This window comes from Amblyraja radiata, chromosome 33, assembly GCF_010909765.2.
Source record: "Amblyraja radiata isolate CabotCenter1 chromosome 33, sAmbRad1.1.pri, whole genome shotgun sequence".
Taxonomy (NCBI): domain Eukaryota; kingdom Metazoa; phylum Chordata; class Chondrichthyes; order Rajiformes; family Rajidae; genus Amblyraja; species Amblyraja radiata.
The window spans coordinates 11,273,056-11,290,592 of NC_045988.1; the positions used below are offsets into that span (position 1 = coordinate 11,273,056).

General features: G+C 47.2%; 1 protein-coding gene across 1 annotated transcript in view; it reads right to left on the reverse strand.

Moving 5' to 3' along the window:
• Positions 1–14,252, reverse strand: part of c2cd2l (C2CD2 like) — a 79,854-nt gene extending 65,602 nt beyond the window's left edge. The window contains exon 1 of the mRNA XM_033049986.1: positions 13,345–14,252. Within this exon, the coding sequence (XP_032905877.1) occupies positions 13,345–13,704 (360 nt within the window). The 5' untranslated portion in view covers positions 13,705–14,252. The remainder of the gene's footprint in view (positions 1–13,344) is intronic.
• Between the last annotated feature and the right edge of the window lie 3,285 nt (positions 14,253–17,537).

Genomic DNA, 17,537 nt, shown 5'->3' on the forward strand with positions numbered 1-17,537 from the left:
AGCAGACTGCCCAGTTCGCCCTTCAGAATACTTCATTGCCAGAACTCACTAACAAGCACCAAGACCCTACTTGGCTGGTGGTGACAGCAGCCCTCCCAGTCAGATCCTTTCTGTAGAGTTGGGATCTCACCACCAACTTGGGATGGCAGCAATGGAGACTGTTGCCCACCTTTTTGCCTAGTGTGTCTTTGCCAAGAGGGTCTGGAGAAAGATGAAAGGGGCCTTGTCAGGGTTCATCCCAAGCAGCAGTGTAACAGAAGACTTTGATTCACAGACTGTTCTCAAGTTAACACTCCGTGATGGACATCAAGTGCTGCTGGAAGACCATCAATCAGTGAAAGATGCTCTTTGATCTGCCCGACATGTGATGGTGTTCCAGTACAGCCAGATGTCCATCAGGGAATGTTGTTGATTGCAACATCCCGGACTGTGGGACTGCGTGCTGAGGGATGCCCTGAAGCTTGGTGCAGCCACCGCCAAGGCACTGCGGGGGGAGTCCAGGGGGGACACCCCTCAAACAAGGGAGGGGATCTCACCCTGGACCCACTGGTTCCATGTGTAAAAAAAGGGATGTGGTAATACCACTGTATACAAAACCAGCAAAACTACACTGTATATAAAGACCAACAGCGAGGATGTCTTGAGAACTTTGCCCAGTTTCATTTTGTATAGTTTTTTAAATTATGAATAAAGGAAATATTTGAAATAAAAGAGATTACTCTTTCCAATACCTTGTTCAAAAACTGTAAAATTACCACTTGCTATTATTGATTTTGCCATAACAAGAACTTTGAGTAGCTTTGTGCTGAAGACTTCTGACCCCATGCTACTTTCATTATTAGCCAGGCTGAAAGGATTGGAAATGCTGAAGGTGTATTTCAAATGAGACAGATGAAACAGTTTCGTCTTTGGACTTTAGAGTTACAACTTGGAAAAAGGCACTTCGGCTCACCGAGTCCGCACCAACCAGCGATCACCCCGTACACTAGAACTTTCCTACACACTAGGGACAATTTACAATTTACAGAAGCCAATTGACCTACAAACCTGTACATCTTTGAAGTGTGGGAGAAAACCAGAGTGCCTGGAGAAAACCTTTGCAGTCACGGGGAGAGCGTACAAACTCCTTACTGACAGCATCCGTAGTCAGGATCGAACCCATGTCTCTGGCGCTGTATGGTAGCAACTCAACCGCTGCGCCACTGTTAGTTGTGCATAACTGGAGCATACACAGCTGATAGACACAAAATGCTAGAGTAACTCAGCGGGACAGGCAGCATTCTGGAGTGAAGGAATGGGTGACGTTTCGGGTCGAGACCCTTCTTCAACCATACATAGCTGGTTGGTTGCACCACTTGATCTATCGCTAGAATCTGCATTTGCATAGCACCTTCAATGGTGAGAAAGATCTCATTGTTCATTATGATGGACTAATGATTCGTGCAAATGTTCGTGGAGAGTAATTTAACGCTGGAGTTTTTAAAAAGCTGGAACTTAAAGAGGGCAGATAGCAGCATGGAAAGTGTTAGATAGGCAGTTTATCAATGGAAAATGGCCAAAAGAATGGAGCAAACATCTATTATTTCAGTTTCAGATTAGTTTATTGTCATACATCCTTGTCACATGAAGCTCACAAAGTAACCAGTGCACATACAGTAATGATAAATACAACAATAAATATAAGAATGAGTATGCGGAGCAGCAGGATGGTGCAAGATTGTAGTGCAATTTGAAGAAATGCAGAAAAATGTAGAGTAACAACAACAATAAGTGGTAAAGATAAGAATAAGATTATATGCAGCCCCTCTGGGACAGGGTGTGGGAGAGGCGATTGGATCTGGAGTTTAATTAAGTTGTTCTTAATTCTGGACACCTGGGCTTCCAAGATCCTGTATCTTCTTCCAGAAAGTAGAAGAAAAGGCAATAGTCAGGGTGGCAGGCATCCGTGACGATACTTCCGGCCTTCCTGACCGACTGGGGGGACAAGCTTGTGATAGACTGGGCTCAGTGCAGGAAGGAAGTGCAGATGCTGGTTTATAACTAGTTCATGGCAGATACCAGGCTGAGATGCATCTCATCAGGATACTTTCCATTGTGCATCTTTATTAAGACTACACATTTGTTTCATGAATCTTGTGTTTTATGACAGTTGGCAGATCAATTTCCTTCCTGGGATAAATAAAGTTCTATCGTGTCGTATTGTATCGTTGTACCAAAGATAGACACAAGATGCTGGAGTAACTCAACGGGTCAGGCAGCATCCCTGGAGAAAAGGAATAGGTGGCAACACTTATTCCCTCTCTCCAGAGATGTTGCCTGACCCGCTGAGTTACTCCGGCATCTTGTGTCTGGGCTGCGTTCACCACTCTCTGCAGGATCAGGCGGTCAAGAGCTGAGCCATTGCCCTACCAGGCTGAGATGATGCATTCCATCAGGATACCTTCTATTGTGCAAAGTCTGATGTGAAGCAAACCATGTTATCGTTTACCATAAGTTTTATTTAACTTTGGCGCAAACCTCGAATCCCCGCGGCATGTGAGCACCATTGTGCAGGGACAGCTCCAATGTCTCACACCTCACTAGCATTCTGAACTATGTTCATGTTGACGAGAAACTCAAACAAGTGCACGTGGCAGCAGGAGGTGGTATAAATGCCCGCCCGTACATCCTGTTATGTGGGGGCGTCACATGCCACTGTAATTTCCTGCCTGGGGTTTAATACTGCCAACCACCTGCCCCTGGCACTCACTGTGAATATAAATAACTTCAAGATTTCCTTCAGCAGGGTCAATGTGTAGGATTCCAGAGGGAGGAGGTGGGGGGGGGGGATATCGGGATAAGAAGGAAGACATCCCATTGTCAAGTTCAGTTGCAGAATGGATAGAGTAGAACAATAGTGGGAAGAAGTTCTGAGATAAAAGTCATGATGGGACCTTGAGCAAGTGACACAGGGAGGATCATAGATCCCCACCATTCAGGCAATGCCCTCCCCCTGCTGCTAGTGCCAGGCAGGAGCGACAGAAGCCTAAAGTCCCACACCACCAGCTCCAGGAACATCTTCTTTCCTACAACTGTCAGGTTCTTGAACTGACTTGCCCAACCCTAATCCTACCTCGGCAACAGAACATTACCAGCCACTCTTGTGCTACTATGGACTTGCTTTCAAATTGTGGCTTGTTTTCTGCACAGTCTTTGTCTTTTCACGGTCGTCTACAATTTGTGCAATTTATTTACAATTTTCTGTGTGCGAATGTGCTTGTGATGTTGCTGCAAGCAAGGTTTGTGCATTGTGCTTGATCGCACTTGTACATGTGACAAACTCGACTTAATTAAGAGCATGGGCAAATGAACAATTCTGCAACTGGATCTTGTCATTATTTGTTAATGACCTTTTATCCTTCCATTGTAGGATCAAAAGTTCAGAGGGGGCAAAAATCAGCCTGTAGTAATCACTGAGCATCTGGTTACACCCCAAGTTATGTCTACGGAGCAGTGATGGGACGGTGGGACGGTCACCTTCACTGGCCACAGCATTAAATACAAGAGGCGGGTAAGCATGGAGCAGCCCTATAGAACTTTACTTAGGCCGTATCTGGAGTATTGCGCGCAGCTCAGATCGCCCCATTACAAGGAAGGATATGGACGCTTTGGAAGGGGTGCAGAGGAGGAGGTTTACCAGAACGATGCCTGGATTACAGGGCATTGTCTGCAGGCAGAGGTTGATCAGACTTGGGTGTTTTTTTCAAAGGCTGGAGGTTGTAGGAATAGAAGTATATAAAATGATGAGAGGGTTGACAGAAACTTTTTCTCCCCTATGGTGGAATAATCAAAGACTAGAGGGTACAGCTATAAGGTGAGAGGGCAGACTTTAAAGGAGTGTTGGGCAAGTTTGTTTTTGCACAGATGGTGATGAATGTCTGGAATGCACTGCCAGAGGTGGTGGCTGAGGCAGATACAATAGTGGCATGGAAGAGGATTTCCATAGGCACTTGGAAGTGCAGGGAATGGAGGGATATGGATCATGTGCAGGTGCTGTAGATGAGATATGTTCATCTAGTACACAACAAACAATGTGGGCTGAAGGGCCTGTTTCCCTGCTGTGTTGTTCTACATTCTCTGTACTACCTTCAACCTAATAAAGATTTTTATATATTTGCAGGTTCTCTGGCGTCTAATATTTAAATAGGGTGTGAATGGTAACTGGGAACCCAGTGTATGGGAACTCCACCCTTAAAGGCAGGATGTCATTAACACATATAAAAATGATTCGAGATTAAACTTTACAGCACGGCAGTTTACCATCCCCCACTCTAGTGACTCAACCTGCATGTATGTTGCAGATGCAAGTTGCCAAGCAACAGAATGCACTGCTCACAGAATTACGCTGCACTGCTGGTGTTGATGAAGCATCTCTCAAAGGTCCAAGAGCAGATTGTCAAAGTGAAAGCGATCCAAAACTCATCCGTAAAATGCCTTTGCTCTCACTCTCCAACACATTGAACAAGATTCGCTCTGCCGATGTGAACACTCTATGACACGAAGTAAGAATTTCACTCTTCCATTCCCGCTGCGCATGAGAATTAAACGCTCTTGACGATCGCTCCTGTCATTAAATATTCCGTCTGTGGGAAATCATGTGGGAAGCCAGCGATAACTGCAGATGCTATAGGATTTCAGCGGCTTCAGTGATGAGACTCTTCAATGCCGCGCTGACCAAGGAGCCTCGCTGACCAAGGAGCCTCGCTGACCAAGGGGGCCTTGCTGACCAAGGAGCCTCGCTGACCAAGGGGGCCTCGCTGACCAAGGAGCCTCGCTGACCAAGGAGCCTCGCTGACCAAGGAGCCTCGCTGACCAAGGGGGCCTCGCTGGCCAAGGAGCCTCGCTGACCAAGGAGCCTCGCTGACCAAGGAGCCTCGCTGGCCAAGGAGCCTCGCTGGCCAAGGAGCCTCGCTGACCAAGGGGGCCTCGCTGGCCAAGGGGGCCTCGCTGACCAAGGGGCCTCGCTGACCAAGGGGCCTCGCTGACCAAGGGGCCTCGCTGACCAAGGGGCCTCGCTGACCAAGGGGCCTCGCTGACCAAGGGGCCTCGCTGACCAAGGGGTCTTGCTGACACAGGGGCCTCACTGACCAGGGGGCCTCGCTGACCAAAGGGGCCTCGCTGACCAGGGGGCCTCGCTGACCAAAGGGGCCTCGCTGAGAAAGGGCCACATTGTGTTTTAGATAAGCTGCAAAACCAAACCTCTACTGAAGACCAAAACAAAATTCTAAAAGTACGCAGCGTCGGTGGAGCAAGGAAGCACCAGGGCGACTGCAACAGTGTGCGAGCAAGTTGTAGGTTCAGATGGAAGCTCGTCTTCTTGTTATTCTCTCCAGATGCTGCCAGTACAGCGAGTATTCCCATCATTTTCTGTTCCCATTTCACATTTCTGGCACCTGTAGTTTGCTTTGTTAAACTGATCCAAGACCTGACCAATATTCCTGCCCAAAAAACAGATTAACTTGCTGACTCGCATCTCTTCCCATTTCTCTGATATTGGTGCTTTGATTGATAGATTTATTTATTGGTTGTTACAGCACGGAATCAGGCCCACCAGCCCACACTGACCATCGATCACTAGTTTTAGGTTATCCCACCATCTCATCCACGCCATACACAGGACTATTAACCAACATCTTTTGAATGTGGGAGGAAACTGGAGTACCTGGAGAAAACCCACGAGGTCCACAGGAGGAACATGCAAACTCCACACAGACAGCACCCGAGGTCAGGATTGAACCTGGGTCTCTGGTGCCATGAGACAGCAGCTCTGCCAGCTTGTTCCTCTGTTTTCCACACAGCAACCGTCACTGCACCACCCTAATTATTTCCAATGAAATATTGCCAGAAATGGGAAAGACGTTGCTTAAAATCCAAATTATTTTTTTACCCCCCCAAGAAATTGTCCCTCGTCACCTGCTCACTTTGCCTCTCACTGTGAACTGCTCTGCTCAACCCTCAGATCTTATCATTGGCAAACTCAAAAGCTCCATGTAAACATGGACAAAAGCAAACTTCACAAAATACAAAAAATAAAAATAAAATAAAAATAAAAAAATAAAAAAATCACACCAGTATTTAGATTTGGTGCACAGCTTAGAAAGACCATTGCAATCACACACGTCCACTCTCCCCCTCGCCCGAAGCATAAACCGTCTCCTTCGCTGCAATAACATGCCAGAGCTTGGCCCTGCCAGGCTATTGTTGTGATTTTCCCCAACTGAAGTTGAGACTGTTTTCTCTAAGAGCAACAGCTTCCAACAGCCTGCACATTGACATACTTTCTGACAGCACAATTAGTTGCCAAGTAGCAGGCGGTTTAACCTCTGGTCCTGACAGCGTCAAACACACTCGCCATTGTATTAGCAAGAATAGGAGATCGTGATTTTTAAAAAAATGATTTAATTAAAATTAGTTCTTGGATTAAAGTCACATTTGCAACATTCACTGCCCAGTTCAACTGCCCCTGAACTGGTTGGCTTGCAAGGCCTCTTTGAAGAGTAGTTAAGAGTTAAGGGCCTGTCCCACTGTACGAGGTAATTCAAGAGTTCTCCCGCGTTTTCCCCTGATGCGAACTCGGAGAATGTCCGTCGCTCCAGCTGAAACAATCCCAGATGTCCCAGTCTCTCCTCATAACTCAGACCCATCTGTTCCAGCATTAGATGCTTTCTAGGGCGATGCAACTGATTTGCAATGCTGTTTTATGGCATTGTTTAGTTTAGTTTAGAGAAACAGCGCAGAAACAGCCCACCGAGTCCGCGCCGACCAGCGATCCCCGTACACAAACACAATCCTACAAACCAGGGACAATTTACAATCTTTACAGACGCCTATTAACCTACAAACCTGTGTGTCTTTGGAGTGTGGGAGAAACCCACGCAGTCACAAAGAGAACACAGGCACGGGTTATTGATTGGGGATGATCAGCCATGATCACAATGAATGGCGGTGCTGTCTCGAAGGGCCAAATGGCCTCCTCCTGCGCCTATTTTCTATGTTTCTAACGTACAAACTCCGTACAGACAGCGCCCATAGTTAGGATCGAACCTGGGTCTCTGGGCAGGAACCTGGGTCTAAGGCTGGAACCATACTGCTGCGCCACCGTGCCACCCTCTGTAACATGGTGAATCTGTGGAACTCTCTGCCACAGAAGGTAGTTGAGGCCAGTTCATTGGCTATATTTAAGAGAGAGTTAGATGTGGCCCTTGTGGCTAAAGGGATCAGGAGGTATGGAGAGAAGGCAGGTATGGGATACTGAGTTGGATGACTCCTGCACCCATTTTCTATGTTTCTATTCGGCACTCTGGTATTTTTCTCTTTGCCCTACCTGTTGATTGGTACCCATGTATAATATGATTTGAACTGACTGAACAACACGCAAACAAAAGCATTCCACTGTATCTCGGTGTACATGACAATAATATACCGATAATAATAGGTGCTAAAGGAGGAAATTGCTTGCAAAGTCGAGTTCCATTGCTAGATACACACAGATCCCAGGTATTAATGCCAGCAACTGCTTCCTATAAATCACTCTTCCTCCTCCCTGTGCCTCGCAGCATGCGTGTACAACTGCCAGCACTCAGTGAGAGATTCACACACGCACCGTATACACAGATCCAGCGCACAAGCTGTGGGCCAAGAGGTGGATGCCACACAATCTTGTTTCCAGCAAAGGAAATACATGCCATGCTGCTAATGGATAGTGCAGGGTTGGGTCCTCAGTACCACTTAAAGGGTGCATTGTTCAAAGTGGCCACATGACTGGCAGTGGTGCTTTGTACAAAGAATGTTGACAATAAGTACAAAAGAATACTGTTGTCAGGCGACTGAACCATCCGACCAACAACTAGAGAGCAGTCCTTAGCTACTGTCTATCTCATTGGAGACCCTCGGATATCTTTGATCAGATTTTTTCGGGCACTAAATGTTATTCAAGTTATTCCCTTTATCATGTACCTGTACACTGTGGATGGCTCGAGTGGAATCATGTATTGTATTTCCGCTGACTGGATAGCACGCAGCAAAAGCTTTTCACTGCACCTCAGTACATGTGACAATAAACTAAAGTAAACCACACTAGAATATATTAGCAACGTTCCTAATGCTTAGTCCTGACTACACCTTGAATGTGCTGTATAAACTGGAAGACACCAGGGAGGTAGATGTAACGTACTGTCTCTTCTTCCTTGTATATTATTCCATTGAATAAAGTCTATTCTGAAATAGTAAAAGCAACAATCTTACAAGCCAGAGTGTGTGGGCGACAGGAGACATGGTCATTCAGGAGAGTGTTCAAGCTACCAGAGAGGAGGGACAGGTAATCCAGGCAAATTCCTTAGCTACCTCCAAGGGCGAGACACCACCCCTGACCACGGCACTGAGGCCAAGTGGCGCAGCGGTAGAACTGCTGCCTCACAGCCCCTGAGACCCAGGTTTGATCCTGACTACGCGGGGGGTGGGGGGGGGGGGGGGTGTCTGTAAGGAGGTTTGTACGTTCTCCCTGTGACTTGGGCTTCCATGGGATTTCTCCGGGTGCTCCGCTTTCCTCCCACATTCCAAAGACGTGCAGGTTTGTAGGTTAATTGGCTTCTGTAAATGACCTCTAATGTGTAGGTTACGAAAGTGGAATAACATGGAACTAGTGTGAACGGGTAAACAATGATTGGCATGGACTCGATGGGCCGAAGGGACTGTGTCGCTAAAACTGCAAATTTGGCGCCAACACCTGGGAAAGTGATCTGATATCAAGCAACACCATCATTCAGTCTATACACCAGTGTAGTCATGTGGAAGCTCCAGGATAAATCAGGTGACACAACCTATAAACAAACTGAAGAAGGGTCCCGACCTGAAACGCTACCTATCCATCTTCTCCAGAGATGCTGTCTGACCCGCTGAGTTCCTCCAGCACTTGGTATTGTGCTCAAAATTCCAGCATCTGCAGTCCCCTATCTCCAACACCCACTAACACGGAGTCAGACTGACCCAACTCCAAATGCTGACCTGATCCAACACTGGCACAGTGCTGCCAGGTGCCACTGGGCTGGGGCAAAGTATTCAGGCACTCCCTGTGTTTACTGATACCACTTCAATCTCATTTCCATAAAACCCAACCAGCACCTACACGGGAGTGAAAGAAGACTAACAGCACACATTGACAGTGTGACTCACGGAGCTCTTGTACAGCAGGCGTTAAGCAGATTTCACCGATTAGATCATTGAATGAATATTCACAAATATAAATGCTTCACTTGGGTTTTGCTGCATAAAATTAAACACCTGAAGCAAAATTTTAATTTTAAATGTTGCAGCGGAAATGAATCTGCATCCTTCGCAACCCAGATCAGAAAATCTCAAAAGAACTGCATCTTTAAAGCAGCTTCATTAATCAACTGGTTGCTGTGCTTATTTAAACAAATACTGGAACACAGACTATTCTGTTCCTCAAACTGGTTCTGCTATTCAATTTGAGCTGAGTTCACCTCAGACTATTTACCAGCTCTATATAATACTCCAATCTTTCCAGATATTAACAATACGTGCTCTCAACTGACCCTCAGTAAACAGACACTCCTTTGGGTGAGAATTTGTTTCCATATTTCACTCCGGTGCACATGGAACATATTCCAGGAACAGGCCTTTCAGCCCTCTATGCCTGTCCTGAACATGATGCCAATAAACTAACCATCTCTGCCTGCATGTGATCTAGATATCTCCATTCCCTGCATATCCATGACCTCATCTGAAGGCTTCTTAAATCACCACTATTGCATCTGCCTCCACCACCCCTCTGGATTCCAAACACATACAACCCTCTGTACATAAAAAAACATGCCACACACGTCTCCTGTGATCCCATTACCCCTGGGGCACAATGGTGAAGGGGTGAAGAGAGGGACGTCATGTCCAAGGTAGGCGATGGCTGGAGGCCGGCAGCAGCCTGGGGCTTGCCTGGATCGGGCACCACACATAATACCTAGAGCGCGGACTGGACTTATCAAAATACTGTCAAAACATGGCGTATTTGCAGGTGGAATCAGTAGACTATTCCTATACACTTGTTAATCGAGGATGTGTTTAGGTATGAGAATACTGTGCTGGACTGTATATCAGAAAATAATTTCACTGTGCATGTGCATGAGAAAAGCACCATGGAACCATTCTACGCTTCTGCTCTGTTCAAGGAAAGATTTCCTCTGCAGTGACCCAGTCAAAGCATTTGATCATCTTAGACACAATAATCAATTTATTCCTCAACTTCTAATGTAAGAGGATTACCAGCCAGGGTTATGTGACATTAGCTCATACTTTAACCATTTAAAATCAATGTTATTTTTGTTAATCAGCACGTTGATCCCTTTAGAAATAACCACAACACTGGTGCCCAACACCACTAACCAACAACAACTTCCATTAGTATATCATCTTTGACCTGCTACTTCAGGGAAGCTTGTCCCAATAAAACTGATGTCAAGCCACAGAAGTCAATGTAAGTAGGTAGTCACAAAATGCTGGAGTAACTCAACTGGTCAGGTAGCATCTCTGGAGAGAAGTAATAGGCGATGTTTCGGGTCGAGATCCTTATTCACACTTGGGGAAGATGACAAACAGTTAAGTAGTTGTTACGTGGCATCATAATAAAAAAAACACGCGCTCACAGGGAGAATGTACAATCTCCGTACAGACAGCACCTGTAGTCAGAATCGAGCCCGAGTCACTAGCGCTATAAGGCAGCAACTCTACCGCTGCACCACTGTACCGCCCTTAAGAGAGTGTTTTTTTTTAAAGGACCAACAACCAGCATCCCCCCCCCCCCCCCCCTAGATAAAAATGTACCGAATGTATCGAGCGCTAGTTCTGTGCATTTCCTTTACAAGTGTCCATTGCAGAGTACATATAGGTCAAGAATCAATCAAGGGCAGCAAACCTCATTCTAACCCCAATTTCAGCAGATAATGCAACAGCAATGTAGACTCTGCCTTCTTCCACAGCCAAGTTTATGCTGCGATCCAAAGGGGATTTTTCATTCCAGCTCATTTCAGGGCAGTTCTGCGATTTTGCTCATCGGCATTTAGGAAAAGGCTTCCAACTAACTGTAGCAACTCAGCCTCCATCAGCCTGGATTTGGATAAGCAGCGGAATTCCAATCCACTGAGTCATTCAGCTTAATATTATTCAAGTCAACTGGCCAGGATACATTTGAACGCATCCAGCTATCCAATGTCGCAGGCGAACCTCTCGATTCTCCAGAGATGCAGGAGGTCAGGCTTCCCTGTATGAACTCAGTATCAGGAACCGGTGCTCTTGTACAAATCAGGAGACGCAAGACTATAAACCAGCTGAATTTGAAGCCACTGTTGCTGTAGACTTAGCTCTATATTACATTGTGGAGCAACTCCAGGGCATAACAGGATACAGAATGCACATCAACCATGAAAACTGCCCTTTCCCATACAAGTCATATGCTAGGGTCAACTTACCTGCTCACACCAAGGGGCTCAAGACAAATCAGGACTTGAAGGGCCTCCTCTTGTTCCCATTTTTTGTGTTATGTTGGTAAACAGCAGCAAGTGCCTGTGGTACTGTGGCATGGACAGGAGAGATTGAATAGACAGACACCGTGGCACTGGAAGACCAAGTAACGCTATGAAGAAAACATAGGCCAACTGTGTCACTTCCACCAACATGTACTGGTCGACCATGGCCTCCATTAATTCACCAGCTGCACACGCATGCCCAGCAACAGGCACAACCTCACCTTAGTCTTGGGTTGCTGTATGCCATTTACACCTCTGTGCTTCATCAGTTAAAGGAGCAGAATTAGGCCATTCGGCCCATCGTCAACTCTGCTATTCACTCATGGCTGATCTATCTTTCCCTCTCAACCCCATTCTCCCCGCAACTCCTGACACTCCAACGAAGATTCTGGCAATCTCAGCCGTAAAAACATCCATTGACTTGGCCTCCACAGCCTTTTGCGGCAATGACTTCCACAGATTCACCACCCTCTGGCTAAAGTATGACCTTCAGTATGGGAAGGGAATTTGTTCACGTTTATAAAGAGCGAAAGCTTCGGTGAAAGATTAGGAAGAGGGTAAATATGATTTGAAGGATGCAACATGGAAACAGGCACCTCGACCCACCGAGTCCACGCCGACCAAGTCACACGAAATCTATCCCACTGGTTATCCCACTTTCTCATCCACTCCCTGCACAGTAGAGGCGATTTACAGAGGACAATCAGTCTAAAAACGCGCCTGTCTTTGGGATGTGGGAGAAAATTGGAGCACCTGGGGCAAACCCAGTCACAAGGAGAACGTGCAAACTCCACACAGATTGTATCCGGGGTCAGGATCGAACTCGGGTCTCTGGCTCGATGAGGCAGCACCTCTACCAGCTGACATAGGGATGAGGGGAAATTCTGAATTATTAAGGCCATGCTTCGTTTCTTGATCGTTTGTTGATTTAAATCTCATGTTTAGATTTTTTTTTAAACTGGATGTAGAGATAATGGTGAAGGGTCTCAACCCGAAACGTCACCTATTCCTTATCTCCAGAGAAGCTGCCTGACCCGCTGAGTTACTCCAGCTTTTCGTGCCGGACTGTTTGGAGTTTTGTTTTTATTATAAATATACACGTTTTTAAATATTAGATCACCATTCACTGCACACATTTCTCAGGCCTGACATCAGTGAATTGTACATTCCTCTCCACTCAGGGATGCCCAATGGTCTATTTGACATTGGCATGCCAAACACTCACTTCTTCACAGAGGTCCATGATAAATCTATGCGCCAGACCCAACAGAATCAACTAACCACTAAGGCAACTGGGGAGATGTCCCACTCCAGTATAGTGGGGCCCAGTAATGGAGCAGAGGGGACCTTGTACCTTCTGAACCTTCTGAATTTTGTAGTTGGCAGGGCAGTACTCTGCATATCGCCAACTTGGACAATTTTACCAAGCCAATTAACCTACAAACCTGTAGGTCTTTGGAGTGTGGGAGGAAACCGAAGCTCTCGGAGAGAGATCCCGGGGAGAACGTACACACTACATACAGACAGCACCTGTAAGGCAGCAACTCTAGCTGTGCCACCGTGACTGCCCGAGTACCGAGACCAGCAGAGAAGGAAGAGGGGGTGGTTCATAGAAACATACAAAAATAGGTCCAGGAGTAGGCCATTCGGCCCATCAAGCCTACTCCGCCATTCCATCATAGTTGATCTATCTTTCCCTCTGCCCCCCTGACTGAGGCAAGGAGACGTGTGGGGGAGAGATTGTAGTGAATGGACTCTGACAACATACCCCCATGCGACAAGCCTGGTCGTTCAGCGCCTTGATCCACGCATTCTGCCAATTGTCTCTGAAGGACTTGAAGGAGGAGAGGGAGGCGAGTAGATGGCGAAGCCCAGAGCTGGAGGCGCTGTCTTCCCGGGAGCAGCCGAGCTGCAGGAGCGAGGTCCACAAGCCCAGCGCGCCGGGAGGACGGTGTTGGAGAGCGGCCGTCCCGGAGCGCCGGAGAATCCCGAACGAGTACTGCACCAGCCAAGTCAGCACAGTCACTATGGAGGCCGCAAACAGTAGCAGCAGGAGCAGCCAGCCGGCGTCGTGGAGAGTTGACTGGGGAGAGGCGGCGCCACCGCCGCCGAGCAGACCAAGGGCCATGGTGGGTGAGACAGACTCTCACCCTCGGCCCGAGATGTGGCAAACAAATCCAACTTGCAGATAACACCGGCTCATTGGGCAAACAGTGCGTATCCTCCTCGTCCGTTCACCAGCTCCGTCTGGGATCGGCGGCGCTACATTAGATCAGGCAGCGGCCGGGGCGCAACATTGAAACTGCAGCTGAAATTGCATTGGGGTGTAATTTCAACTCTACCCGCTGCCGGCTGCTGCTGCTCCCGTCCTCACAGCGAGGCGACCCATGGACGGGCCGGGGTGTAAAGCTCAAATTGATGGCAGGGCTGGAGTGTCAGTCTGTTGATTAGTTACAGTCACTCGTTACAGTCGCTGATTACACTGGTTAAACTGTGACTGGTTACAGTCACTCGCTACACTCTCCCTGGCAAATGTATCGATTTCCCTTCGCAGACCGTCCTCCCTGCGCCGCGGTTGTGAAGGTCGGGGAGGGGAGGGTGTAGATGAGCCGCCAGCTCCTCACCCCGGTTCAGCTCCCGGGAGCGGAGTGATAGCGCTCTGTGGCCCCAGCATTCAGAGCGCAGGCGGAGGCAGGGAGCTGGCAATGCGCAGCCATGGGCGGGGGCAAAGGTGGGGTGGAGAGGAGAGGAGAGGAGGAGGGGTTGGTATGGAGGGGAAGGATGGAGGGAGCGGGGGGGGGGGGGGGGGGGGGTCGATTGAAAGTGGGGGGAGTAGGAGATGGAGGGACCGGGCAAGGGATGGGAGATAGTTAAACAGCACGGAAACAGGTCCTTGCCGACAAAGGTGTCGACCCGGGCTATCCCTACATGCGTACATTTGGCCCATTTCAAATTAATAAAATTTTAAACGCAATTCATTTTGCCATTTAAATCATCTCTGAAACTATGAATGCACTGGGATCACTCCAGCATTCAAGTCAAGTCAAGAGAGTTTATTGTCATGTGTCCCAGATAGGACAATGAAATGCTTGCATTGCTGCAGCACGACAGAATATTGTGGGCATAAACACAGAACAGATCTTTGTGTCCATATACCATAGAATATATATACACACACACATAAATACACAGATAAAGTGCAATAGGCTGTTATAATTCGTAGTCTGTTTGAAGTTGTGTTTAATAGCCTGATGGCTGTGGGGAAGTAGCTGTTCCTGAACCTGGTGTTGCAGATTTCATGCTCCTGTACCTTCTACCTGATGGCAGCGGAGAGATGAGTGTGTGGCCAGGATGGTGTGGGTCCTTGATGATGCTGCCAGCCTTTTTGAGGCAGCGCCTGCGATAGATCCCCTCGATGGACGGGAGGTCAGAGCCGATGATGGACTGGGCAGCGTTTACAACTTTTTGCAGCATTTTCCGCTCCTGGACGTTCAGGTTGCCGAACCAGGCCACGATGCAACCGGTCAGCATGCCCTCTACTCTGCACCTGTAGAAGTTCGAGAGAGTCTTCCTTGACATACTTTATCTTTATTGCACGTAACTTTCAATATTAATGTTGGGGCTTTGAGCCAATCATAATTATGTAATAAAATGGAAAATTTCCCTAAAGATGTTCTTGTTTAGCTGTGGTTGCTACTTCCACTTACTCATGTTGTTTTTTATTCCAGTAGTTTTGTAATTTATTGATCTGTAACCAAGAAGCCATAATCTATAATACAATCTGTGTAAACATACACAGACTGTGAAATTGCCTGAAGCACATTTGCTGTAGGAATGGGTATTTATTTGTGAAAGATAACAGTGATGGCAGGTAGTCGTGAGAAGCACCATTTAAATAACCCCATCTAATCATAGCATACGGCACTGGATGTCATATGCTAATTTCTTGTTCCACCATTAAAGATCGAGTTTCATCAACGACTATCCAGACACACACACACACACTTTACCTAGATTTTAGTGGTTTTAAAGTCTCATAAAGTGTGTGAGTGTGGAGACAGGCCCTTCAGCCCACACCGATCAACATGTCCCATCAACACTCGCGCAAACGCTACACTCGGGCCGTTTGGCTACACTTAGAGAGGAACTGCAGATGCTGGTTTACACCGAAGATAGGCACAAAATGCTGGAGTAACTCAGCGGGTCAGGCAGCATCTCTGGGGAAAATGATTATGGGATGTTTTGGGTCGAGACCTGAAGTCTGAATAAATCTTCAGTCTGAAGAAGGGTGTTGACCCGAAATGGTAGGCTATTTAGAATGGAGATGAGGAAAAACGTTTTCACCCCTAGAGTTGTGAATCTGTGGAATTCTCTGCCTCAGAAGGCAGTGGAGGCCAATTCTCTGGATGCTTTCAAGAGCGAGTTAGATAGAGCTCTTAAAGATAGCTGAGTCAAGGGATATGGGGAGAAGGCAGGAACGGAGTACTGATTGTGAATGATCAGCCATGATCACAGTGAATGGCAGTGCTGGCTTGAAGGGCCAAATTACCTACTCCTGCACCTATTGTCTAGTGTCACCTATTCCTTTTCTCTAGAGATGCTGCCTGACCCGCTGAGTAATTCCAGCATTTTGTGTCTTATCTATCCTTATCGAACCTATCCCATCCTATCCATGTACTTGGCTAAATGTTTCTTAAACATTACAATAGTACCTGCATCTTTTTTGGACTTCCTTCGGATGGCAGGGATGTATTGTTTACACCTCAGAGTGCACAGCCCAGGGCATAGCCCAGGGTTTGCAGAATGAATGGCTTAATTCCAAGGAGACCATTCAGCTTTATAACCCCATTCAGAGATGTACTGTAGGTTTTGACTTCGCTATATGTCAGGAGAAAGACCCAAAATGCTGGAGTAACACTTGCGGGACAGACATCATCTCCGGAGAGAAGGAATAGATGACGTTTCGGGTCGTGACAAATGCAAACCAGCATCTGCTGGTTTGGAACTCCTTCGTACGCATTTTGTTTGCTCTACTGCGAAGTCTCCTCAAGGCATGAATAAGTTCTCCTCCTCTCTCCGACGAGTTCTGCAACGCCCCCTCTGTCTGAAGGAGGGTCTGGACCCGAAACGTCACCCATTCCTTCTCTCCAGAGATGCTGCCTGTACCGCTGAGTTACTCCAGCAATGTGTGTCTATCTTCGGTGTAAACCAGCATGTGCAGTTCCTTCCCACACATCATTTCGGGAATGTTGGTTTGCATTGGGCTGCTGTGGGCTTGCTCCGTTGTCAGAAGTGACACGCACCACCTTGTATCTGTCAGTGGCGATGCCTGGAGTGGATCTGTCAGAGCCACCATCTGTTGCTCCGTCTCCATTAATGTTGCCTCTCTAGCCTTTCCCCTGCCAGGTGCCGAGACCTCTCTCACTAAGGCGGATGCCAGCAGCCCGCTCACATCTTGTTCACACTCCACCTTGGCCGGTGAAGGTCGAAGGACTAAACTGTGGAGGCCATTACCAATTAACCCAATGCTGTTTACATTTTTACCTGATAAATAAGGACTGATGAAGCTCTTCCACTGATAGAGAATCATTTCCAATGAATTCTGTGCAGTCAGAGCTGAGATGTATTGCACATAGGAAGATCTGACAATCTACAAATTACTTTCTTGCAGAAATATTGGTCAAGATACCGTAAGACAATAAGACATAGGAGCAGAATTAGGCCATTCGGCCCATTACGTCTGCTCTGCCATTTGATCATGGCTAATCTATTCTTCCCTCTCAGCCCCCTTCTCCTGCCTTCTCGTCATAACCTTCGACACCCTTACTAATCAAGAACCGATCAATCTCCACTTTAGAAATACACAATGACTTGGCCTCCACAGCAGTCTGTGGCAATGAATTCCACAGATTCACCACCCTCTGGCTGAAGAAATTCCTCCTCGTGTCCATTCTAAAGGTA